General features: G+C 40.1%; 2 protein-coding genes across 3 annotated transcripts in view; both read left to right on the top strand.

The window, feature by feature from the left end:
- The first annotated feature begins 12897 nt into the window (after window positions 1-12897).
- nars2 (asparaginyl-tRNA synthetase 2, mitochondrial) lies at window positions 12898-17652 on the top strand. Its single transcript, XM_019273010.2, has 14 exons — window positions 12898-13101; window positions 14169-14278; window positions 14351-14471; window positions 14589-14729; window positions 14837-14917; window positions 15057-15151; window positions 15252-15384; window positions 15735-15833; window positions 15971-16008; window positions 16099-16165; window positions 16296-16433; window positions 16571-16668; window positions 17338-17364; window positions 17454-17652. The coding sequence occupies exons 1-14, from the start codon at window positions 12967-12969 to the stop codon at window positions 17596-17598; spliced, it is 1428 nt and encodes a 475-aa protein (XP_019128555.1). The 5' UTR covers window positions 12898-12966; the 3' UTR covers window positions 17599-17652.
- Window positions 17653-18234: 582 nt separating this feature from the next.
- Window positions 18235-24243, top strand: part of gab2 (GRB2-associated binding protein 2) — a 31816-nt gene continuing 25807 nt past the window's right edge. The window contains exon 1 of one of the 2 annotated variants that reach the window (XM_019273009.2): window positions 18235-18750. In XM_019273009.2, coding sequence (XP_019128554.1) covers window positions 18679-18750 — 72 coding nt within the window. In that variant the 5' untranslated portion in view covers window positions 18235-18678. The remainder of the gene's footprint in view (window positions 18751-24243) is intronic. The other variant, XM_010739719.3, reaches the window with a different exon arrangement.

The following is a 24243-nucleotide window of genomic DNA, read 5'->3' as shown; positions in this document are numbered from 1 at the left end:
ATTGTGGAATATTGCACTGAGAACTGTTGCGTCATTAGACTGTATCTTTTTCTAAAGTTCTGGACTCATTTTGAGTTTTGGTTTGTTCTCAACACTGTGTTTTTAGCGCTTCTCTTTGACCGTGTAAATATCAAAACATCAAAGTAAGCTGTAAATAAAATGCAAATGTAGATACCTCTTAGAGCTACATCAGTGACCCTGTGTAGTCTTAAGGTAGGAAAAAAAATAAAGGGAATATTTTGTGTTTATTTTTTGTGGATTTCTTTTTATATATACTCTATATTATATAGGGGATGGCTGTGGCTTGGAGGTAGAGCGGGTCGTCCACTAATCAGATGACCGGCGGTTCGATCCCCTCCATTCTGCGTGTCCTTGGGCAAGATACTGAACCCCAAATTGCTCCTGAAGGCTGCGCCATCGGTGTGTTAACGTGAATGAATGGTAAACTCCTCAAACTGATGAGCAATTGGCACCTTGCATGGCAGCCAGTGCCATCAGTGTATGCATGTGTGTGAATGAGCATACAGTCCATTTACCATTATATATACATATATTACATGTAACATTGTGTTACAGACAGGTTTGACTGCTCATCTGCATATTTAGTATATTATACATACATTAATTCTCACCCTGTACGCATTTTAAGACTTTAATGAGATTAATTTGATGCAATATGATAATGCAGTATTGCACCATGTGCGATTATTTAGTTAAACGTGCATTAACACCTGTTTAAACCTCAAATCTATTTAATTGTCACACGGACATAACATGTGGCTGGATCAGCAGCACATAAAATATAGACAATTAATAAAAGCATCTACAGTAAATGCACTTCACCGGCCTAAGACATGCAATCGACAAGGGATGCTGTGCAAAACCTGACTATTAATTAACCTGTCAAAGTTGAAGACCAATCCTTTGATGCTGCAAAAGTCACCAGGAGACTGTGTGTTTTTAAACTTGATAACTTTGTTGAAACAAGTGGAGCTCAGGGTCTAATCCTGTTAGCAGGCGGGGTGGCTCGGGAGTTTGCTGCCAGTATGTGGTGACGACGAGGGAGCCGCTGGAACATTTACACTCACTGCAGGCAGAGCCCAGGAGCTCGGCGCCTTGAAGAAAAACGCAATGTTTTACCTAAGCAGACAGCTCTGCTGTTTGTTCTTCTCCACTTGCCATTGATGTGAGAGGAATATACTACTGATATCTCTGCATGATGGACAAGCATCATAGGAAACTATCACACTCTAGTGTTTGCTTTAGATAGTTTGACTACTAAAGTTTTTTTTTGCACGGTAAATTTCAGATCTGTGGCTCTCGTCTTCCCTGAGACAGCCTGATCCTCTCGCCCCACATGACTCCTGTAAAGAGGATTTCTTTACAGGGAACAGAAAGTCCTGCTAGCAGAGAGCCTGTGCAGAATGAATTCAGGTGCAGAGAGGCAAAATGTCCTTTAGCCTGGAGGACTGTAAGTCTTTTGGTAGAATCATAATAACAATAAGTTCACCTCAGACCCTCTTGCAGAGAGGAAGTTACCAACATGCATGCTGATGACAAAAGAGGGAGTTTTATATGTAACTGATAATTAGAATCAGATCTAAGATCTAGTTTTTGATCTATTTTGTAACAATGCATCAGCACACAAAAGCACAAGATCCAAATAAATTACCTAATTAATCAGGTCCAAATGACATGTTATTCGTGGATAAATACTATATCATAATATAGGTATACGTATAATACTGTAATCTTTTTTGCCTTGAGAACAAACTGTACTGTGATGCTGAGAGTTTGCACATTCTGTGGCACCGTGCTCCATCACAGAGAGGCTGCAAATGCAAGGAGAGGGTGAGGAGAACAGTATGTGCCAGAAAGTGTTGAAAATAATAGCTGAATCACTGGTATTGATGAACGACCTTATTAAAATCTCACAAATTTGCCGTTGTCATTCGTGCCATGGGGGTAGTGAAAATCTTTCTTATTGCACTTTTAATTGATTAAAGCAACACATCACGGTGGCTACAAATAATAAATGATCTTTTTAATCCTAGCACGATTTGTACAACACACAAAACAGACCAGTTTTAAACTGGATACACAAAAAGATATCCATGTCACATAAATCAGACAAAGTTGAAGATAAATCTTTTTCCTCTCTTGTTGTTTTATTATGTTGCTTTTCTTCTTTTTTTCTCCAGACAGCTGGTTCTGCAGGAGTTGGTTTCAGAGTTCAGTCGGAGTTTGACAGCTGCACTATTCCTGGTGCAGCCGAAGCTCTGAAATTGATCCCATATTCACTTAACACCTATCATTACATTCAAATTTGACTAACCCCTTCCAGATATTTATGTGAGAGGAGAGAAGAAAATCCTGCTTTTAGCCTGATTTCACAACTATGACAGGCGATGGAAGGTGAAACTTTCCTCTGAAAACCATGCATGGACTATTTCCTATTACCTGTGCTGAGTCTGATGCGAAGAGATATCTTCACATTGCTTTCACACTCCATCTGTTTCCTCTCACTGATAATTTGAACACTCTGAGCCCCGAGTGTAGGATAAACACTGGCAAAGGTATTTGCTGTTAAAATCAGCAAAAGGTTGATTCCTGCTGAGGCCCAGCCATCCGTTCCCTCTATGAATCCTGTATGTAGTCCGAAAATAACTGCTAAAACCAAACCTGTTGTCTCTCGTTTTTCTCTGTCAGTCCCAGGTACTGTAATTACGCGACAGTCATTTTCCTGAAGATCGGTGATGTAGTTGACAAAAAGCCTCACCTTGCCACGCTGTTTTGCAGATTCAAAGAATTCTACAAGCTACAATCTCACAGCCTGGCTACACTTGTTCAAGTTTTCCCAACAGCCATAAAATAAACGGGTCTTATGATGGTCTACATCTGCTGTGTAGCCTGATAACACCTTATGCCTGAATGGATAGAACAGCCTCAGATTCTGCCTTTAATCATTCAGGTCCGCATTCCCCTCTGTACTGGTTATGCAAATGGTGGACAAATCGTAAAAGCTAATGGGGCAAGGGATGGTAAACCAACTGGCCATAGAGAAGCGAGGCTGAATTTTCCTCAAGGTTTAGGTCTCATTTGGATGCCCACCATGATGACAAAACACAGCAGCAGCAACAACAGAGGCTCTCAGTAAAGTGCAAGCTTCGGAAATGAAACTGAGGGGATGGTTTCCGAAGTGTCATATTTCTGCGGGTCATAGAAAGGCCAGCGTTGCCTCTCATACAACTGACCTGCAAAGGGAAATTGGAAAATGTGCAGCACTGGCACCTTAAGCAGTACAATGCTGCATGCTCGTAATATGAGAGGCATTATTTTCCAAAAAATGAGACTTAAGAGCTGTATGAGAGTGGCCGCACAGCCCCGTTGTAGAACAACATAGCCTATAGACAGTTTTGACCTCTGTGCTCGTATAGGAGTGACTCATTACCTGGCTTTCATTGTTGAAATCTGTTTCACTGAGATAAACATCGGCAAGATGATCAATAATCTGTGAAGTGGAGCCACGTGAAAGCTGGATTCACAAATTCACAGTCTCTAGTTTCTTACCGGAAGTTCTGCAAACTGCCGACTGTGTCAACAAGCGGGGTCACAATTTGTTTTTGTTTTTGACCTTTTTTGACAAGCATCACAAAAACACAAAGACGTTGATTTGCATGTCCTTGAAAAACAACTTCTGTGAGCTATAAATTCATGTAACCCGGTTGTGTGCTTTTCATTATTTTCTCCATGGTTACCTCAGCTTGTGCCACTGAGAAATATGACAGTTTAGTCTCTTCTCACTCTGATCTCTGTGGATTATGTTGGAATTGACGCTGTAAGAAATTAATCCTGTCAGCACAAGGTGAAATTCTTTTCTTGCTTTTTATCAGAAATACATACTGTGTGTGTATGTGTGCACTCGATGTGCACTCGACGTGCACTGGACTCCAGCAGGGTCTTGATGGTCTTGGTGGACTCACTGGAGGCGTAAGCCGCAGCTGCAGCTGCCGTCTCCCATCACATTTCTCCTGACAGGTGTGAACAAAGGACCCAGAGAAATGTCACTGCAGCATTTTTAAGTCACTTGGACACCGCTTGCATTCAGGAATAAAACTGCCTTTGCACATTATGCAAATCATATTGACAGCATATCTAATGCTTTTATTAGGCTAATTATGCCTAAGGTCAGATTGGTGCATAGCAAAGGATCCGCACCTATTCAAACCAAGAATCTGGAAGCGTTTGGGCTTACTGAAAGGTTAGCTAATGCTTAATGTCTTAGGACAGCTTATCATGTCGCACTTTATGTCCATGAAATAAGGTGTTATTGATTTCCGTCTGCGACATGAGCAGCAGTCAGGAGCCTGTCACTCTTCAGTGTTTAGTAATGACAGAAGGGCTGAATAGCAAAGATATGAAAAGATGTGTTTCAGTAAATTTAGGAAACTATTTTTTTCCTGCGGCCTGTATAACACAAGATGTTTTTAATCATCTATCATGTGAAAACGTGATGTTGAAAAGGACGATGATGATGATCACAGACAAAGGCACTGTAAGGTTCGTCCTCAGTGGAGATACTCTGTTCTCAGGGTTGAAACAAGGCAGGTATACTGTATATTTAATAGACTTGAGCTGCTGGAAAGTATTTAGCAGCGGGCAACATTAAAAATATATAAAGCAGAAGAAAGAGGTTTTGTATTTTTTTGAATTAGTCAGCCTTCCTCAGGTCAAAAGGTTAAACTGATGTGAAGCCGTTGAAGCTTTCTCCCTTTAGAGTTTTTAATGCTATTTCGTTAGTTAGGACGAGCGTCATGTGGGGTGATTTGATTCGTCTGACAACTGGTTATGAACATTTGGTGAAGGAATAGTTGAGATCAGTTTGCACTAAGCCTGACTCAGTTGCAAATTTTGCAGTGGTGGGAGTTTTGGATGTGTGACAGTCAGTGAAGTGCACAGACGAAACAGAAAATCAAACTGTAGCCGAAGTCTTAGACTGCCTAAGTCTGTCATGTTACCTGTCTTAATGGCTAAAATTGTAGAATTTATGACATTCCTTCCTTTGCCAGGAGACGCTGACAGTATATAGTGACGAAAAACTGTGTAATGTGTAAAAATGCGGAAAGGGCATTTTTACACCCAAGACAAAATGGATGAGGGCGGTCCCCCCCCCCATCCTCACGGTGCAGGGCAAAGTCCCCAAAGTGCTCATTGCCACAGGCATATTCTTATTTCCACTACTTAGACACAATATCTATCTGGTGTCTCACAGATGTTTAACAACAGGCTTGCCAACCTGATTGTCACTTTTGGCAAGGGCATGCTGTACTAACTTCTTGAAATAGAATAAGAATAAATAAACATCGGTGTACTTTTTGGAGAAACATAAATATCAGAGGTAGTCTGTACTCTGCGGTTGATATTGTTTTCCATTTTCATGCCAAATCCATGTCATTCAGTCAGAATGATGCCCCTCTTACAAAGACCACAGAAGTATATAGTACAGACTGTGTTTCCTTTGTCTTTCTTTGAATCTGCTTCTGTGTGTGTGGGTTTTTTTTTTTTCAGTTTGAGCCTGAAGTCAGTCTGACAGAATTATTTTGGTTACAGAACCTTTTGGGCCCATTACGAATACTATTATGTAGATCAGCCTTGGGGAATTTATTTCCACGTTGTGCATTTGGATTGTGACACGCTTGGCCTCTCATTTCATTTACCCATACAAATAAGCCTGCCAGTCTAAATGCTTTCAAGTTGTGGAGATTTTTTTTTAGCACATTTCACTGGGAGACTTGTTTTCCTTCATAATCTTTTTCTTTAAATGTAGAACTGATAACATTGCTGACCTCACCTCCCCACAACACCCCTCTTCCACGGACAGACATGCACTCACTGACACACACCACCACACCACTGGCCAAGCATGAAAACACAATGACTATCACTGTCAGGGAAAAAAAAATGTTTTTAACCTCAGGTTTTCATAGTCATTTCCTATTTGAAAAAATCTTCCTGGAAAATCTTGAATGCTGCTGTTGTGTGATAAACTAAACATCATTTAGATATAAAACAGGAAGACAAAAGACAGACATGTACAAAAAACCCTTTTCTTGCACGACTCAGACTTCTATGATCCTTTTTGGCTTATGTAGAGTTTTTATACACTGTTGTTCTACATGTGCAAATTCATTGTTTATTGCCAAGAAACCTCAGACAAGTACATGTGCGTGCACTGGAGCAGAATTAGATTATAATTCTATTGCACGCTCCTCAGCTTTCACCGCTACCCTCTATGCGGCTCCTATACTGCACTCGCAAGCATGAAAAACACTATATTTATCTTTCCAAGACACTGTACAATACCGCTGGTTTTTAGCACCAACTAAGCCACAGAAAAGAAAGAAATCAGTAAAAGCTCTCAGTTTTGATAAGTGTTGTCCAGGTGCAGCAAAAACAGTTTTTACTCAGGCAGGATGATGCTGTCAAAAATAATAATCATGCATGGAATGCATAAAAAAATCCCAAAAGGACGGAAGACGGCGTCTTTCAAGAGTAGGCTGACAGAACGAGGGCAACTATATTATGAAATAAATTAATAAATAAACAAAAAACTTTTCAGGCATTTCAAAAATACAATTTGAGCTCGAGAAAGAGATAGACCAGAAAACCACGTTTGCCAAAACACACAAGACACCAGCTCTTTTCATCATGACATAATATTTCCAGAGTAGTGCAGCTACAGCGCCAACTCCCAGTTTACACGGCATGTGTTTTTATCAAATAAAGAAATATATATTTCAGTCTTGGCATGAATGGGAATTGACTGCATGAATAAACCAGATACACAAATCAGATACAGCTGATGAACAATGTTGTGTTGTAACAATAAAAAGAGTTAAAATTAAATATTCTCTTCTCTTGGTGTACTTTGGTGTGATCTTTCATTATTTTCACAGAATTCACACTTTCTTTGTGCTGTTGACATGAAAAGACAGACCCTTAATTTTGAGGGATAGTTCAGGCAGGTCTTAATTGTTCTATAATTAACACAACAGCATATGGGTGCAGGCCATTGTTTTTCATAAATACACTGAAAAATAGAGAATACTTCGGTTGAATACCCACATCTTCAGTCTGATGCAGTGAGTGAGTGTAACTCAAAAGCCCACATGGAAACCCAGGACATTACCATTTATTGTTTGGCTAATTAGAGGGTAGTTGGTGTGTCTGGATAAACTAAAGTAATTAGTCATAGATTTATGGTGGGACGTCTGCTGAGACAGCAGCTGCTGACTCCTACTATAAGGGATTATTGCCTTTGTAAAGAAGCAGAAGAAGAGGAGACCTCTGAATGTAAGGAGCTCTCTAATGTGAGCCAATAAAATATATAATTTCAGATATCTCTAAAGCAGGACAGTAGGACGCAACAAGGACAGGCGGATGCGTTCCAGTGTGAGAAGTGTTATAACACAGTAGAACATTATCTAACTTTTCAACTGCCCTTGACAAAGACACTGAAGTGCCCCAGGGGTATCACACCAGTTACTCCAGCACTCTGACCTTTATGATTAAATGTTCATGTCTCGGATATTCTTGCCTACAGAAGAGTGGATGTCAGACTGAACCTGCTAAAGTTTCCCCAAAATTACACCGTATGCCACGGCTAATTAAAAGTTATTTTTTGTTCTACTGCAATAATGTTTTGTTATCGGGGATGAAACCAGTTATCATTCACTTATCATCAGGTCGTCCCTGCTTCAACAGGGGAGGTAAATGAAATAAATCAGCAGGGGAAGGACACATTAATGATAGGGCTGTGGAGGAATGCTCCCACACGAAGAGTAAAGAACAGCTCTGACTGCTGCTTTGTAGTTTGCTGCTTGTGTATTGTTGATCATTTTACCGGGATTCGTGAAATAGGACCTTGTGTCCGCGCTGCAAACAAAGTGCTTGTTGAACAAAAAGGCACTCGGTAGAGTAAAACACTGATAATGTTTAAAGCTTGCTGTTAATTACCAATTGGTATCTTATATTTGACGTGACAGTAATCGATCAGGGGGTTACCGATAAAAGAACAACAATGAATAGAAATGAATCTCCTAGTTTTACAACAGACAAAGCAAACACACACAGTGAATGGTTGTATATATACATATATAGAGAGCTCTCTGGAGGAGATAATAACGATGGTGCAGACAAGGTAAACTCTGCAACTTTATAGCACTTTGCAGCAATGTTAGGCAGCCAAAAATGTCCTGAAAGGGTTGTAAAATCTCTGGGAGCTACAGGTAATAAAGATGTTCAAAGCCTCCTCTCAGTGGTGCATATCCAGACTGACAGGTGTTTTCTACTCAGTATATTTTTTCTAATATTTCATCATGACAACATGTAATCGGACAAATGTGCAACCAAATGCTGGATGATGTAAGTAAGCCCACAGAGGCGATCTCGTACGAAAATAAATTCCATATTTATCCGAGGTGACCTAGATATAACAAGAATTCCTGCATTGCATCTAGAGTTAACATTTCAGGATCATTTGTGCGAATGATACTGTAAATGGGGATAAGGAAGCTTCATCCTTATTGGAAGTTAAATTAAAGAACCCGGGGAAATGAAGCAAAGCCCACACTGTATCCTCCTAAAGCCGGCTCTGACAAGTGCCGTTAAAGAGCAAAGTGTGGATGGGAATGAATCGTTTCATTTGACTGTGGGTGAGATGTGATGAGGTACAATATTTTGATATTACCTCTCTGCTTTTCTATTTTTCATCATCTGTTTTTGGCCATCTCAGGAGAGCCTTGTCTCCGACTACCTCCAGTGGAAGAAAAGAAATGGTTCACGCAGTTAACTGTTGTGACATTTTTAAGGTTAAAGTTCCTGTGATGTAGTTAATCGAATCTGTCAGTGTTCTTCTATGTTTGGATCTGTAGTCGTGATGAGTAAAATCATAAAATATGTTCGTCTAACATGCAGTAATCATCAGTCTTATGATTGTTTCTTAAAATATACTGAATGTTGGGCGCTGATTTGACAGTGCAACAATATCTCACAGAAAGCATTGCTGTAAGTCACACAACAAGAAGCAGCCATGTGACACACTGCAGTGCAAGAACAATAGTCTAATCAGAGATTTGACTTCTTCTTCACTTACCTTCAGCCAGAGAGCAAATTATATGGAAGCTCGAGTGCAGAGAGAAGATTCCACTCCACGGGAACAATTGATATTTGAAATCATGGACGGAAATGTTGTTGGTATCTTTAGTCTTGCTGTTGTTTTTTTTATGATACACTTTAAACACTTATAGACTGTACAATGGAGTAAAAACACAATGCATAAACGGAAAAGATAAATATGATAATTAAAGCTGTACCTCAAGGGGACAACGGCAGTTACTTTTCTTAAATAGGTGTCGTTTATTCTCGTCTTATCTAGGAGAGACAGCATCAAACCTGATGTCAAGCTGTTCTCATTTTCCTTTTTATTGTGTTCTGCACTTCTACAGAGCACTCTGCAAGTTTCACTGTATAAATCAGGACTGCAACTTCTAATTAAAATTTAGAAAAATTCCCAATAACTCTAAAACCCAAGCTTATGGGATAATACAGAAATGCTAAGGAGCAGCAACTGTTTTTTTTCCCCTTTATAAATTGCATAAACACATATATATTTTCTGTTAATTGGCTTATTCATTATCAAATGCACTGATTTGATTTTTACAGATATGAAACTGACCCCGTGACGGCTGAATGCCGAAAGTCCAGAGCACTGTTGATGCACAAACACAATTTTCTGGTAGCAACTGGAGAGCTGCAGGTGAAGCAGTGCAGCAGTCCAGATTTCTTTCAGTAAGGTTTGTTAGTTCCTTTTGATTTGTGTTTGGCCCGACCTGTCACCCAAACCCATTCCCTGAAATCACATCACTGTAATGGTCTAATCAGCACTTAACGAGCCATGTTACATAAAATCAATGCACCCCCTCCGTTTGAGAATGCAGAATATTTGGAGGGGCTGATGAAGGGCTCGTGGAAGGGGCAGGAGATGCTGTCGATATGTTGCATTCTGGGACAGGCAATGCCTGCTGAGAGCAGAGGATGCACTTGCCCTTTAAGTTCAGTGATCCTCATGAGATCCAAGCTTTTACAGCAAAATCCTTTGTTTTGCTGACTAATCGTGTATTGATTTTAACAAGTTGTTAAGCCCAAATAAGGTTGTCAGGCCACTGCCAAACAACTCCTCTACCTGTAGAGGCTCCAAGAACAGAGAGCTATGTATCTCCCATTAGGGCTAGCATTTGACTTCTCTTCTTGATTTATTATATGGGCAGTGCAAACAGGATAGCGTTTTACTTTGGGGTGTTTTTCTTAACTGTGCAACATTTTTATCCAGACGGCAGAACTACTGTTTTCACCTTGTTTCATGCATACATTGCCTTGTGGTTTGTGTGGGAGGATGTGTGTCTGTAGAAATATAAATACATGCGACAGCCATCACTCCCACGTGCAAGTTGTCTCAGAATGTGTCGAGCCTGCAAAATAAGGGGAAATTACAAATGAAGTTACAGCTAAACACTGGGGGTACCGCAACCTTGCTGTTCTTATTGACGCGTGGAAAACTGTTTCTGGATGCAACCAGAATTCACTGTTGCGTTGGGCTATCTCCTGCCAATGAAAGCCAGCAGGTCCTTTGCATTTTTCTTGATAGAACTGCAGAGAGAACATAACAATGCCAGCTTGTTTCCATTTCAGTAGACCTTGGAGCTGCAAATGAATAATATATTTGAGGTAACTCAGGGGTAAATGAATAAATCTACATTAGGTGTGGATTTGGAAGGAGAGGAAAATGTCATAGAGCCACAGCACTACCCTGTGGTAGAGGAAGATATTTCACATGAGGAAGGAAGGGAAAGCAGATTTCAACAGTATATTACTCAAACTCATATGATTAATTTTGACACATTTCCTAATTTTTTGTTCATTAATTTAGATTGTATTGTTGGATCTTGGTTGTTTCTTAGCAGCAAATCAAAGACAGCCTTCTCCTGATTAGTGGCTTCAATAGTTCTGACAGACACCATGCTTCAACTTTTCTCTAAAGACACAGAAACGTGTAGAGATGCAGACGTACATGACCTTAACAAATTGCTATTATTTTTTGCACTCTGTCAATGATTCGGAAAATAGAATCGTTCTGCTCCCCCATTAAGATGAGACCATGTGCATAATTGCTCCATCCATGCTGGAGATAATTAATATCAATGACCCTGCCGACTTTTCAAATGCATCATGTTGGGTTTAATGATGATGTGTCATAAGCAGCCGGAGGTGGAGACATCCAGCCCTGTGTTCACAGGCAGACCCAGACCAGGGGCTCCAGAGCTGACAGGCGAGACCAGGTGAATAATTGTCTATGGCATCTTATTACATTGCTGGCATGATCTGATTTACTTCAGCAGCAAATGGTGGGAATAGACCCAGTGTCGTTGTGGGTATTGGATTAACGAGGTTTACGCACAAATGGACCTCACACTGACGGCAGATACATCATGCAAGATTAAAGAGGATTTCCATGTGGCTGTGATAGCTGCTCTGCTCTGCTTCATTACACCATTGAATCACTCCACATGTGCAACATGCTTTATGGTTGAAAATATATTTTACATGTCTTCATGGATGTAGAAATAACCTTGGTTGATGGCTTTTGTATGGAAATATTGACTATTCCTATTCACTATGAATGTACCTGCATGATTATTATGTGAAAATTAAACTTAGCTTGAACTTGGCCAGTGCTTTTGAAGAGAGATTTGAGCATCGGGTGATTTTATAACAAATTCATCCATTTTTATTTACTGCTCATAGACAGTGGCTGTAATTTAAAATTTAAATAAAGTATTTGCACAGTTGTATTTAGATAAAAGGTACAATTAGAAGTGAGTAATCTACTTAAAAACTGCAAGTACTGCATGTTTGTCTACTTATGGAAACAGATTTAAATTACTTCTAGTTTTAACCTCTTGTGCATTAACTTCCTGTGCAATAACCTTACCTGTGTGTCACGAGCAATAACCTCATGTGCAATAATTGTATAATTGCTTTCGCCATTTGCCATGCAAATACAAGCAAGATGCAGCATTCACTTTTTTACCCCTCTGTTTTCTTTGTACAGCATCTATATTCTATTTCTGCATTTGTGTTTATACTGTGTTTTTATCTTTGTCTATACTATTACCTACTATGACCAGCACCTCGTTGAAGCCCCCTGTAATTTTGTTGTGCCTACAGTAACGTCTGTTGTACAATGACAATAAGAGCTTTCTATTCTATTCTATTCTATTCTATTCTATGCTATTCTATTCTATTCTATTCTATTCTATTCTATTCTATTCTATTCCATTCTATTCTATGCTATTCTATTCTATTCTATTCTATTCTATTCTATTCTATGCTATTCTATTTTATTTTTTTCCATTCTATGCTATTCTATTCTATTCTATTCTATTCCATTCCATTCTATGCTATTCTATTCTATTCTATTCTATTCTATTCCATTCCATTCCATTCTATTCTATTCTATTCTATTCTATTCTAATGACATTATCTGCATACTGCTCTTGTCTTAATAATTCTTAGATATTTATCCATAATCTCTAAAAGAAAGAAAATTGCATTAATAGTGAGATTGTAATCATATTTTTTAATCATTTCCATGCATTGAAGCTCTTCTTTAAAAAAACTACAACTCCCTAGAGCAGTCAAAGGTCCGCTGTAAGATCCCGACAGCTGATTGGTTTGTTGAAATCCACGTGACCAAAGTGACCCAAACAGGAAGTGTTACTGTCAGCGAGCGACAACGTGAAAGTCAAAACAATGTGATTTATAGTTTAATTATTATTATTATAAAGAGGATTAAACGTGTTCGTGTCTCTGACATGTCTGTGTGTGTCTGGTCTGCGCTGTGTCACCATGTTCGCTGCAGCTCATCGACTCGTGTTGTCTCATGTTCGTCGTTATTGTCAGAAGACTCCGATCAAACCGATCAAACTGAGAATATCTGAAGCTGCTTCAGGAGCCGAGCTGGGAGCTGAAGTCAAAGTGCAGGTGACGATTTATCACTCGATGTTTTCTGATAATATGTCGCTAATAACGAGCCTTCAACACCATGCTGCTTATTACATACTGTATTTATTTAAGAGGATTTCATCAATGAATCAGCTACCTCATATTACTAACCTTAATAATGCATGTATAAATATATGTTTATTATATACTTAGCTATACTTTATTTTAAAGAATAATTTACCACGAAAATTCCTGCTTAATTAAACCACAGGTTAATGATAGATAGATAGATAGATAGATAGATAGATAGATAGATAGATAGATAGACAAGTCAACTTTATTGTCAATGCTGCTACATGTACAGGACATACAGAGAAATGAAATTTCGTTCGGTGCAAACAGCATAAATATGAAATATAAAATATAAAAAAATATAAAATAAATATATATACAAGCTAAAAGACATCTGTGTGGCCATATAACAGAATGATCAGTATAAATATAAATGTATACGTGTGGCAGTATGGACAGGATTTACAGTATACACAGTGAGGTCTATCACAAATGAAATATGTAACAGTGGCTGTGCACAGTGCGACTTCGGTTTGCAAGTATTGCAGTTTGTAAAAGTGGCAGGTGCCGTTTGGTTTGTGCATTGGGGGGGTCAGCAGTGTCCATAGATAGATAGATACTTTATTGATCAGCATGCAAACATACATTAGAATTAACCTACAACACAGGAGCCATATGTTATAATGAACCTGAGATACATCTAATTTTAAATATGTACAGAGAAATTAAACATTTGTAGCAAAATGAATGGACTATGTTATACAAATCTCCCCCAAATATGTTACCTGGATCCTAACCAGTGCATCATGTACCATGATGATACTACATAAGTTTCCACACTTTGCTTTTCACATGATTTCAAATATAACTGTATATTGACATTGTGCATTTATCTGATATCTTATTAAGACAGAATGAGGAGGAAGATTCTTAAATGGCCAACATCTGGGTTTATGAACATTGTACACAAACAAAAAGATGATATATAAGAAGATATAAGGAGCAGCTGATTGTACTGTGGTTCTGTGTTGCAGGGATGGGTTCGCTCTTGTAGACCTCAGAAGACAAATCTCTTTCTCCACGTGAACGACGGGAGCTGTTTGCAGTCACTGCAAATCGTCGCCAGTTCAGAGCTGAACGATCCGTAAGAACTTCGGTTTTATTCCCTGTAGATAATCTTTCTTAAAATAAAATAAAATACTTCCTCTCCTTTAAGGTTGCTCACATTTGGTAGTGCTGTTGAGGTCACGGGCATTCTTAAGAAAAGTCCACACCAGAAGCAGTCAGTCGAACTGGAAGCAGACCAGATCCATGTAATCGGAGAATGTAACCCTGTGGTAAGGCAAACAGTGATCAGCATCCCACACACATTTCACTGACTCACTGTGCTGTAACCAGCGTGGTCACTGTGTAGAAAATGTAATTTAAGTTTGTTTTCTTTTTTTTTCTTTCAGGATTTTCCCTTGAAAGTCAAGGAGAGACACAGCTTTGAATATCTTCGCCAGTTTCCTCATCTCAGGTGTAGAACAAACGCCTTTAGTTCCCTGCTGAGAATACGAAGTGAGGCCACTACAGCAATGCACTCATATTTCAAGGTCAGAACATCAGCGGAGGAGGGTTTTTTATTATTTTTTTATTTAACAGAATGCAGGGCAAGAGTTTTTGTGTTTCTTATATTGTTTCTTTTATTTTTTTATTCCAGGAAAATGGCTTTGTGCAGATTCACACCCCAGTCATCACCTCAAATGACTGTGAAGGAGCAGGGGAGCTCTTTCAAGTTGAGGTACGGCTTTGTTAAGGAATATTCTTCCGTGAACATAACCTGAGAATCCAGTATGTCGATGGTTTAGATGTGACGCCACCTTCAGTATGTTACTGTCAATGCTCGGATTAACGACATTGTTTGAAAACCTTTACCACAGGCACCAAGCACAGGGAATGAAGAAGACGAGAACTTTTTCTCAGTCCCAGCCTACCTGACTGTGTCCGGTCAGCTTCATTTAGAGGTGATGTCAGGGTGAGATGAACTTATATGAAGTTTTTTTATATCCGTCTTTGTATGTTCTGCCTCAGAGACAGACATTTCTAATTATGCCTTGTCACTCATACTCTTCCAGCGCCTTTTCTAAAGTCTACACATTTGGGCCAACCTTTCGTGCAGAGAACTCCCAGACCAGACGCCACCTGGCTGAGTTTTACATGGTGGAGGCCGAGATCTCCTTCACAGAGTCCTTAGAGGATCTCACCAAGGTACACTCTGTCATTGTTCCCAAATACAGCATAGCTCGATGATATCAATCAAAGGAGCACGTTGAAGTCCTCCTGTGCAAACAATAGATTGATTTCTAACATTGCTGCTTTTCATAGCTGTGGGGAGGATCACCTTGTCCAGAGAAGGAGAGATGAAGTAGCCTTAAAGCAGTTTGATAACCTTTTGATAAAGAGCAGTCGTCACAGATTTTCAAACATGAGCAGCTCGTCACTTCCGTTCCTTTATATCGAAGTTCATATTTCACACTTACCTTATGTGACTTTTACATTTGCCCTTGTGCACAGTCGCTCAGGACAGCTTTAATTATTAAACTGGGCCCGCTTCTTAGGTCATGGAGGACATGTTCAGATCTGCCACGGAGCATGTCTTGGCACACTGTGCAGAGGATGTGGATTTGTTTCACAAGCATGTGACTCCTGGACACAGGGTGAGTCCTGAAGGACACTTATTTAACTTTGCTACATAACCTGACTCCTCATAACAAGCAGCCACAGCTGCACCTGACTTCATTATTGTCTCAACTTACATGTTTTTTTTTTTCTGTCGTATTCATGCACTCTTAAGGAAACTGTAGATTCTATGCTGAAGAAGAGCTTCCCTGTGTAAGTCTGTATTTCTCTGAACATGGCATATAAAATTAAATCAAATGTTGAAGGCCTTGAATGAATGATACTAGCTCAATCTACTTTTAGGATTACCTACAGTGAGGCTATAAACATCCTGAACCGGAGCTCTGAGAAATTTGCCTTCCCGACGCACGTAAGTGCCGATGGTTTTATTTATTTACTTCTTAATAGAGCAGACTTGATATCTACCTCTACTGCACATTTCCTACCAACATTATCACTGCACAGAGCTCCACATTGACTCCAGCTCTTCTTTTCGACAGTGGGGTTGTGACCTTCAGACAGAACACGAGAAGTACCTGGTGAAACATTGCGGCAACATTCCGGTCTTTGTCACTGATTATCCTTATGATCTGAAGCCGTTTTATGCAAGAGACAACGAGGACCATCCGGAGCATACAGTAAGATGAAGTTACACTGTTAAAAAAATGCTGAGTGAATCAGTGACTTAGCCACTCAGTTCCTTCCTTGTAACGTCAGTTGGGTTATCACAGTAATTTGCATATCCGAGCTGACTCCGACTGGCGTTTGTGTGCAGGCAGCTGCGGTGGACCTTCTTGTGCCAGGAGTTGGAGAGCTCTGTGGGGGCTCACTGAGAGAGGAGAGGCTGGATCTGCTGAGGGCTCGGCTGGAGGAGTAAGAGCACTTCCTCTGGGAGTATTAGAAGGCCCACATATAATAATATATTTAGACAACGGTTGTCATATCTGCTTAGTTGCTTTACATTTGTTTGCTTTATCATTAATGGAGATCAAGCGTAATCCCAGTGTCACTGTGGGATAGCTGGCTTGTTGCTGTGGTTAAAATCAGAGGCAGTGTTCTGTGCAACCTTCCCCACTTCACTTTTTTGCATTCTCGCACCTCATAAGACAACAACGTGCAGAAAGTTAGGGATTTTAGATGTAAACACACAAAATGACTTTCCCACGACTCACCACATTCATCATTCATTTGACGTTTATATTGCATACACACTAATGTATATTCTGTGGCATAATATTATCATTTCTATAAAAGAAGAATTAGAATAATGGATTTATTGTACAAAGTAAATAAAATGTAATTGCAGATTTTACTTTCAGTAGCTGTGGGGAAGACGAAACATTGGTGGGGAACAATACTGACTGCTGTTTTAACCCTAGTATGTACGGCACATGTCCTTCGACTAGGCAAGGAAAGTTAGTTTTGTTATATCCTCATGTATTGATAATATATGAAAATGATGCTGAGGCAATGGGAGAGTTTATTGGAGGTCTCTTGTTCATGTTTTGAAAAGCTCTTACATTCACTATCACACTTTTCCAGGGTTGGACTAGAAGACATCTACAGCTGGTAAGAACACATCTACATTCACAACACGTTAAAAGAAACATCCTCACGTAGCAGCAGAGTTGTTATGACATTTTTTTATTTGTTTGCAGGTATCTGGATTTGAGGCGTTTTGGCTCGGCCCCTCACGGTGGCTTTGGATTGGGATTTGAGCGATATTTGCAATGCATACTTGGTGTGGACAACATAAAAGATGTGATTCCTTTCCCAAGATTTTCCCATTCTTGCCTTCTATAAAACAGTTTGAACTATTTTTTTGTGAGGTCTGTCTGACAAACATTAAATAAATATGTATAATAAACAACAGTGTTTTGATTTTTGTTGGTATATTACGGTTTAAAAACCTTTTTTATCTCATATGCAAACAGCGATCTTTGATAAATGAGATGATACATTCTCTTTGTCAAAGTGGAGTTTGATTTTAATCTCTCTTCAGCTTTGCATGGCTCTCCTACAATATCTGATCCATCTCCTTATCTTCTATTACTTCTCAGAAAAGTGTTTAATTACTAATATTTAACTGTCAAGTATTTCAAATTTCCACAAGATGGTGCTTTTTCCCATTTCACCCAATCAATAAAATGTGACTCTTACACTCAGTGACAGTAACAGCAGCTTTCGACTGTACATTTTATATTAGATTTTATTTTATACATTTTCATAAAACACATAAACCTTTCAAAGATCTCTGTTTGCTCTGACTGAGCTGTCCTTGGTGTGGCACACACACACACACACACAGACACGTTTGGTTGAATGATGTGAAATCAGATCCGTATTTGAAATAAAACAGAATGACTTACTATTCCTGTGAACAAACAGTGTGTTACAAATCCATCGACCCTCCATTATTTGAACTGGTTTGGTAATCTTGACGCTACTTTCTGTCCAGCGCTTCTCCCATCCTGTTCATCCCAGCGCAGCAGCCCATCCCTCTCTTTGCTCGGTAGGCGTGGTATGAGTTGGGAAAACAAACTGCAGACAGCCTACGGTACTTCCTCACCCTGCATCAGTTGAGTTTCCCCGCGGCTCCTCGTCAGCTCGCCGTGCGTAATTCCCCACGAGTCGATTTGCGCCTTTTCTTTCTTTCCAACTGGGGAGGTTTTGCGCCGGTTATTGCGCACGGTGCCACCAGGAGCGGCTGGCAACATCACCGACCAGCACTACTTTGATTTTTCTATCAAATGGGGGGAGCAGACTGCACCAGTGGGAGCCAAACGCCGACAGCACTTTGAACGGGCAACCCTTCAGGAGCCGTCATGTACTAGTGACAGACGGCAGTTGTAGAGCAAGAAGAAACAACAGACAGTGACAAACATGAGCGGCGGAGAGATCCTCTTCCAAGGCTGGCTGAGAAAGTCACCACCAGAGAAAAAGCTGAGGAGATATGTGAGTAAATGACTCCTGGTTTACTTTCCCTGTGTTTATGTGTGGCTGGTGCAGGAGAAAGCGTTTTTCTTTTCTGCTCTGTGTTTGGTTCATGTGCGCCTCTGATAAGTGGTGTCAAACATTTCCAAGTCCAATTGTAGCAGGTGCATCCCACTACCATCTGGACCTCTCCTCTCTTTCCCCTACAGGAGGCACCACATGTTGTTCTTGGTTCTGAAACACAGTCTCAGTCCATGAGAATGTAAAAATTTATGTTTTATATGGTTTTACATGGGGGGTGGGCACCCATTGTGGGGTCCTAGGAGGTAAGCCTCTGTAATACCCGACAGCTGTCTATAATTTGGGCTGAATAGCTGTCAGACACAAACACAAACTGCCATTTGGCTTTATCCGATCCATGATGAGGTAATGTCTAATTAAGCATTGATGTGACCAGTTTTTATCTTGGCCAAGCCGACTAATGTCACAACAATAGTGATAACTCCACAGCATTAGAGCGTGCCTTGATAAAGGCTTTGTAAAGCCAAAGCCACCAGTTCTCTTCTGGGTGTGCTGGGCAGGGGGGAATGGCTGCAAATCAGATAATGGGATTTATGGAGGCAGATAGAACCATGAGACAATCTCCTATAAATACAGCTGTCCACTGTTTATGTATGGTGTTGCATTACCAGGCCTCTCCATGTTCCTACTAGCTGACTTTGCCATGATGTCATCCCTCTGTTTCATCTGGAAATCCATCCTTGAATGTCTTCAAATGGACCCCCCCCCCCCCCCTCTCTCTCTCTCTTGTCCTGTCATTTCCTCATTGTCTTCCACTTAAAGCTGGCTAATGTTTACACAGAGACCACCATGGTCAGTATGGAACAGCAGCTGCAATGGTACAGAGGGGAAAAAAAAAACTTGCTTAGTTCATAGCTGTATAACTGTATAAACAACATGAGAAACACAAGGCATAATAGAGCTATCATGATGGCCTTCCTCAGGCAGAAAGAGCAGGGAACAGCCTCTCGGGTCTTCTCACCCTGTTTCTCACCCTGAGCAATAACCTATAAACAACTGCACACACACACACAGTCTGAGCCAGAAAACAGTGTCATGAGATGGAGTGTCCAGAACAGGCAGACTTGTGAATGCGATAATCTGTCCATCTGAAATTCCTTCCACTTAAAGTCAGGCTATGGACAATCGGGGCCATTTACTCACTCAGTATTGCTATCATCTGACATAGCTGACGTCCTAATGTAGAGGGATATTTTCAGATACTACTCTCACATACTCTTACAGACATTCCAGCCTGGAGGTGTGTTGTGTTTCTCCGAGCACACGGTGGCAACTTTAATCGGTGATTATACCGGAATGAGTTGAGGAGGTGTAAGGAATGTATTGTTTCTGAGCTGTAACTGACGTGTGAAATGCCACAACAGTTTGGACTGTTACGCCTCTTTTTTAAGGACATTATCGGCAACAATGAAAGGTGTTTTTAATCCTTAACACCCTGTCAATATTCCACTTGTTTCTACTACAAAGTCCTCCCTAAGCCAGATGAGGCCTGTTTTTGTTAATAAGTAGTTAGTTGTTTGAACCGATTGTTCATTGCATTAAAATAGTCCCACTGTGACCTTCCAGCAAGACAGTTTCTGAAGATGTACGCGCACAGCTTTGTGTTGTTAAATGTAGCGTGGAATTCAGTGCAAGCATTAGGAGAGAGAGTAAAAAACTGGTACTACCACTGCAGGACTGACATGCAAATCATATGCAAAATCAGGGATCCGAACACTCGTGGCAGTTGAAGCCTGGATGGAACCGGTAGTTAAGACAGGAGACAACATGTTTTTTTTTTACCTCAGTAATAAGCATGACTAGTCCTGGTTACACGTTTGCTAATTGTTTACAAATGGGATTAACTCTCAGCTGTGACACACTCTGTCTACAAAAGCCTCTTGCTGTGCAAACACATGATGAGCATAAAACTTTGTGTGTGTCCCCCTCAAACATGTGACCACGCCGCTGCAGACGTGTGCAGTCACTTTTCACACGTGCTGCATCTCCACAAGGAAAACAGTTACAGCGCTGTAATGTCTCAGAGCTGCCGGATGAATCACTTGCTTAGGTCTGTCTCTTCTCGGAGGGGTGGGGGCTGATCGAGACTCCAGAGGTGGGCAGTGTTTTCAGGGGTAGGTGGGAGTGGCCTGTTTGCTTTTGTTGAACAATGTCCAGAACAAGCAGAAGGAACATGAAAACAACTGACTAATCCAGCACTTGCTCAGTACCTCTTGCATAGTTCTGTTGAGGTTATTTTACTCATCAGTACTCATCAGTCAGTGGTCAGACAATATGCTTCATCATGTCTGATACATTAACCCCCCAAACAGTCTTTTATTTGTAGCTGCTGCTGCTTAGGCAACAACTTATCACCTATCTACTCGAGATGCTTAAAAATACATTTGTTGACGATAGTTTATCTTCCTTGACTTCTAATAAACAAAGAAAAGAAAATCTTTGGTCTGCTTTTTAATCTCTTTATCGTCCCCCCTAGACTGGTACTGGCCTCTTGTGACTGAATGTTGACATATGCATAATAATACATCATCTAAATGAATCATGCACATATGCATTGTACTTTGCATGCACCATATGAATCATGCATGGGACGCGTCATAGTGTAAACAACAGAATTCCTGTTCTCAGGTCGGGATCAAGCCGCTGTTGGCTAAACCCTCCCATCAGCCCCGTTGTTTTATCTGACATCACAAACATGTCTGTTCACATACAGTAAAGCATTGCCACATTCCAGACAGATCATATTGGCAAGGCGACAGCAGCAGCTCCTGCTTTCTCCCCGCTGCCAGTTTCTCAGGACTTTACCGTCTTGCCCTTGTGGATGGTACACGACAGGAGAGAGGAAGAGAGGTGGGGCGAGTCAGTGAGTTTTCAAGGCAGACCCAGCAGAGCGGTGACTGCCTGTGGTCCCACTGTCAGCTGCCGGGTCTGCTGTTGTTTTGCAGAGGGGCTTTGGGAAGTCCTTGCCCTCAGAGGTCAACGGAGAACGCCTCCCAGTTCCTGCTTTGACAGACACCCAGCGCTCACACAGACATTTTCCTTGTTCCACTTTATGTGTGGGACCTCAAATGGGCCTTTCCCCAGAAGCTACAAAACTGGGGTGCCTTTATGTGACTGCAGTATCAAAGTCAGATTAGTTTATCATTGTTAGATATGTTCGCTTAAAGGGATCCTTGTGATTGGCACAGGCTAGAATCTATGATCATTTTCATTGTTGGTGAATCTGTTGATTATTTCAAAGTCAAACTAACCACCAAAGTGCCTCACCGAGGTTAATGATCTCTTTTAATCTCCTTTATTTATCATTCTGTAGTGTAAAACGTATGTATATACATGTGTACGTCCATATTAAGAAGCTGGAAACAGGACATTTGGCAGTTTATTAGTTAGAAAACTATTATTTTCATACTTCATTTTCTTTTCCATAAGGTTTGTATTCTTTTCAACAGTACGCAGTACAATCGTAAATAAATGAATGCATGAAAGTGACAATCGTTCACATAGTTATTCTTACTTATGTACTTATTATACTCAACTTTTTCTCCTGCAAACCCAAGTACATCCTTTCATCCGTTCTTCCCATGGTGGCCTTGTCTGAACCTTTGTCATAATATCCTGTCCTTTGCCATGAACTCTGGTTTAGCCTGAGTGTTTTCTGTCCAAAACTTAATTATTACACCAATAGCAGATGCCAGACTTCCGTTGGATGGTACCTACAGGAAGTGTTGTGACAGAGGTCCCATGACAGGGAAAGAGATTAAATTGGTCTGTGAGTATGTAAATGTATTTCCATCTATCTCTATCAGCTGAGCTTAAAATACTGCTGTTCTGAAGGAAATTAGATCCCATTGATTTTTCTCTTTGTGATTTGGGCCAGCAGTGAGAATGTTTGAACTTATTTGCTGACCTCTCAGAAAGTACACTATCATCATGGCAGTGATGGTTTAATTTAATGGAGTTTAAAATAAGAAATGAGTCAGACTAGAACAACAGGGATCACAAACAGCTGACCAACTTCTTGGACTGATCCATGAGACCATGAACAGATGTTTGGTCTGACATATTCAAGCAATAGTTTGATGATATTTTTTGAATATAACAGCAGCCACCGATCACAGATACAGTATGTGATACGTTATACATCTCAAGAGAGAAATCCAGTTTCTGTACTGTTGATTAGAACCAAACACAGTCATGTACTACTAGTTCTCACATGTGCTAGTAGCTTACATGTCATATGACTGTCATTAGACTAGCCTTCTGAAGAAAATGAGCTTTGCAGTTGCAATGTGAGTCAGTAGAAATGCCTTTTGGCAGCATAGGAAGACCTAAAGCTGAGAAACGGTAATATAAGTTTCATGAATAAAAACTAAAATGGTTAAAAGTCTGAATACCAGTACTGTGCTTTTTAGTTCTTAAAATAAACATACATTTAACTATCGAATACACAATGGATTACTACAATGCTAGACTCCTACACAAGTGCTATATATGTAGGTTGCAGTAACCAACAACACGATGACTAATATCTAATTTGAAGTATTTTGGTATCGGAAGAAGAACGTGATGTTCTTATAGCATATATATAGATAGATAGTGATATTTATAGGCAGTAAACTGGCTGTTTTCTTCCTGTTTTTGGGAGGTAGAACTTTTTTAAACCTAAAAATGATTTTGCTGCATCATATGTTGTGTAACTATTTTTGAAGTCCATTACACACCACATGATAAGCCTTTAAACACACATACAAAAAAAAAGAAACATTTGTATGGAAATGTATAAACAGATTTACAGTTTATAGGCCAATATATTCAACAGTGCATTGGTGTGAGGCCTAAAATATTTAATCTATCTATCACATCAACAGAACATCAGACTTATTGGTAATTATCCAGTTTATATGAGAAAACAACTTGCAATTTTTAGGGGAATCAAATTTGACAGTCTTGTGATGACAGTCAGAATAATCCAAAGAAGCTTTTGGGACCCATCTGCTGCAGAAATAAATACAAGAACAAAGTTGTTTGACCAGGTGATTAACAGGTGATGTAAGGCAAGAATAACAAGACGCACATGGTAGAATTACAATGAAATCGCCTTGGCACAAATTACCGCACAGCTCTGGATATCAGCCAAGATTTCGGTCATGCGCATCCCTTTACAATATATTAAACACACTTTAAACACAGTGTCTACTACACATTGCTTCTAACTGGAGAGTTGACAGCCACCTTGTTTTTTTTTGATTGTTTGCATTGTGAAATCTATTTAACATGCTGAAATCGGGGGCGATGGGCTGACGTGTTGTTTCGTGTGAAAAATATCTTGCTGCAATAGTTTGTAGGAGTTGTATGTGTAATCGAAGCGCCATGTGGCTGAGGTTGTGGTAGACGTTGGTATATTAGTCAATATAAAAAAACAGCTACAAGCGC

The sequence above is a fragment of the Larimichthys crocea genome, chromosome VII (genome assembly GCF_000972845.2).
Source record: "Larimichthys crocea isolate SSNF chromosome VII, L_crocea_2.0, whole genome shotgun sequence".
NCBI classification, from domain to species: Eukaryota; Metazoa; Chordata; class Actinopteri; family Sciaenidae; genus Larimichthys; species Larimichthys crocea.
This window is presented reverse-complemented; position numbering and strand designations above follow the sequence as displayed.

Coding starts and splice junctions, on each gene's coding strand:
- nars2 (XM_019273010.2), top strand. CDS start 12,967: ATGTTCGCTGCAGCTCATCGACTCGTGTTGTCTCATGTTCGTCGTTAT. Junction 14,472..14,588: donor TCGGAGAATGTAACCCTGTG/GTAAGGCAAACA, acceptor TTTTTCTTTCAG/GATTTTCCCTTGAAAGTCAA. Junction 15,385..15,734: donor CCTTAGAGGATCTCACCAAG/GTACACTCTGTC, acceptor CCCGCTTCTTAG/GTCATGGAGGACATGTTCAG.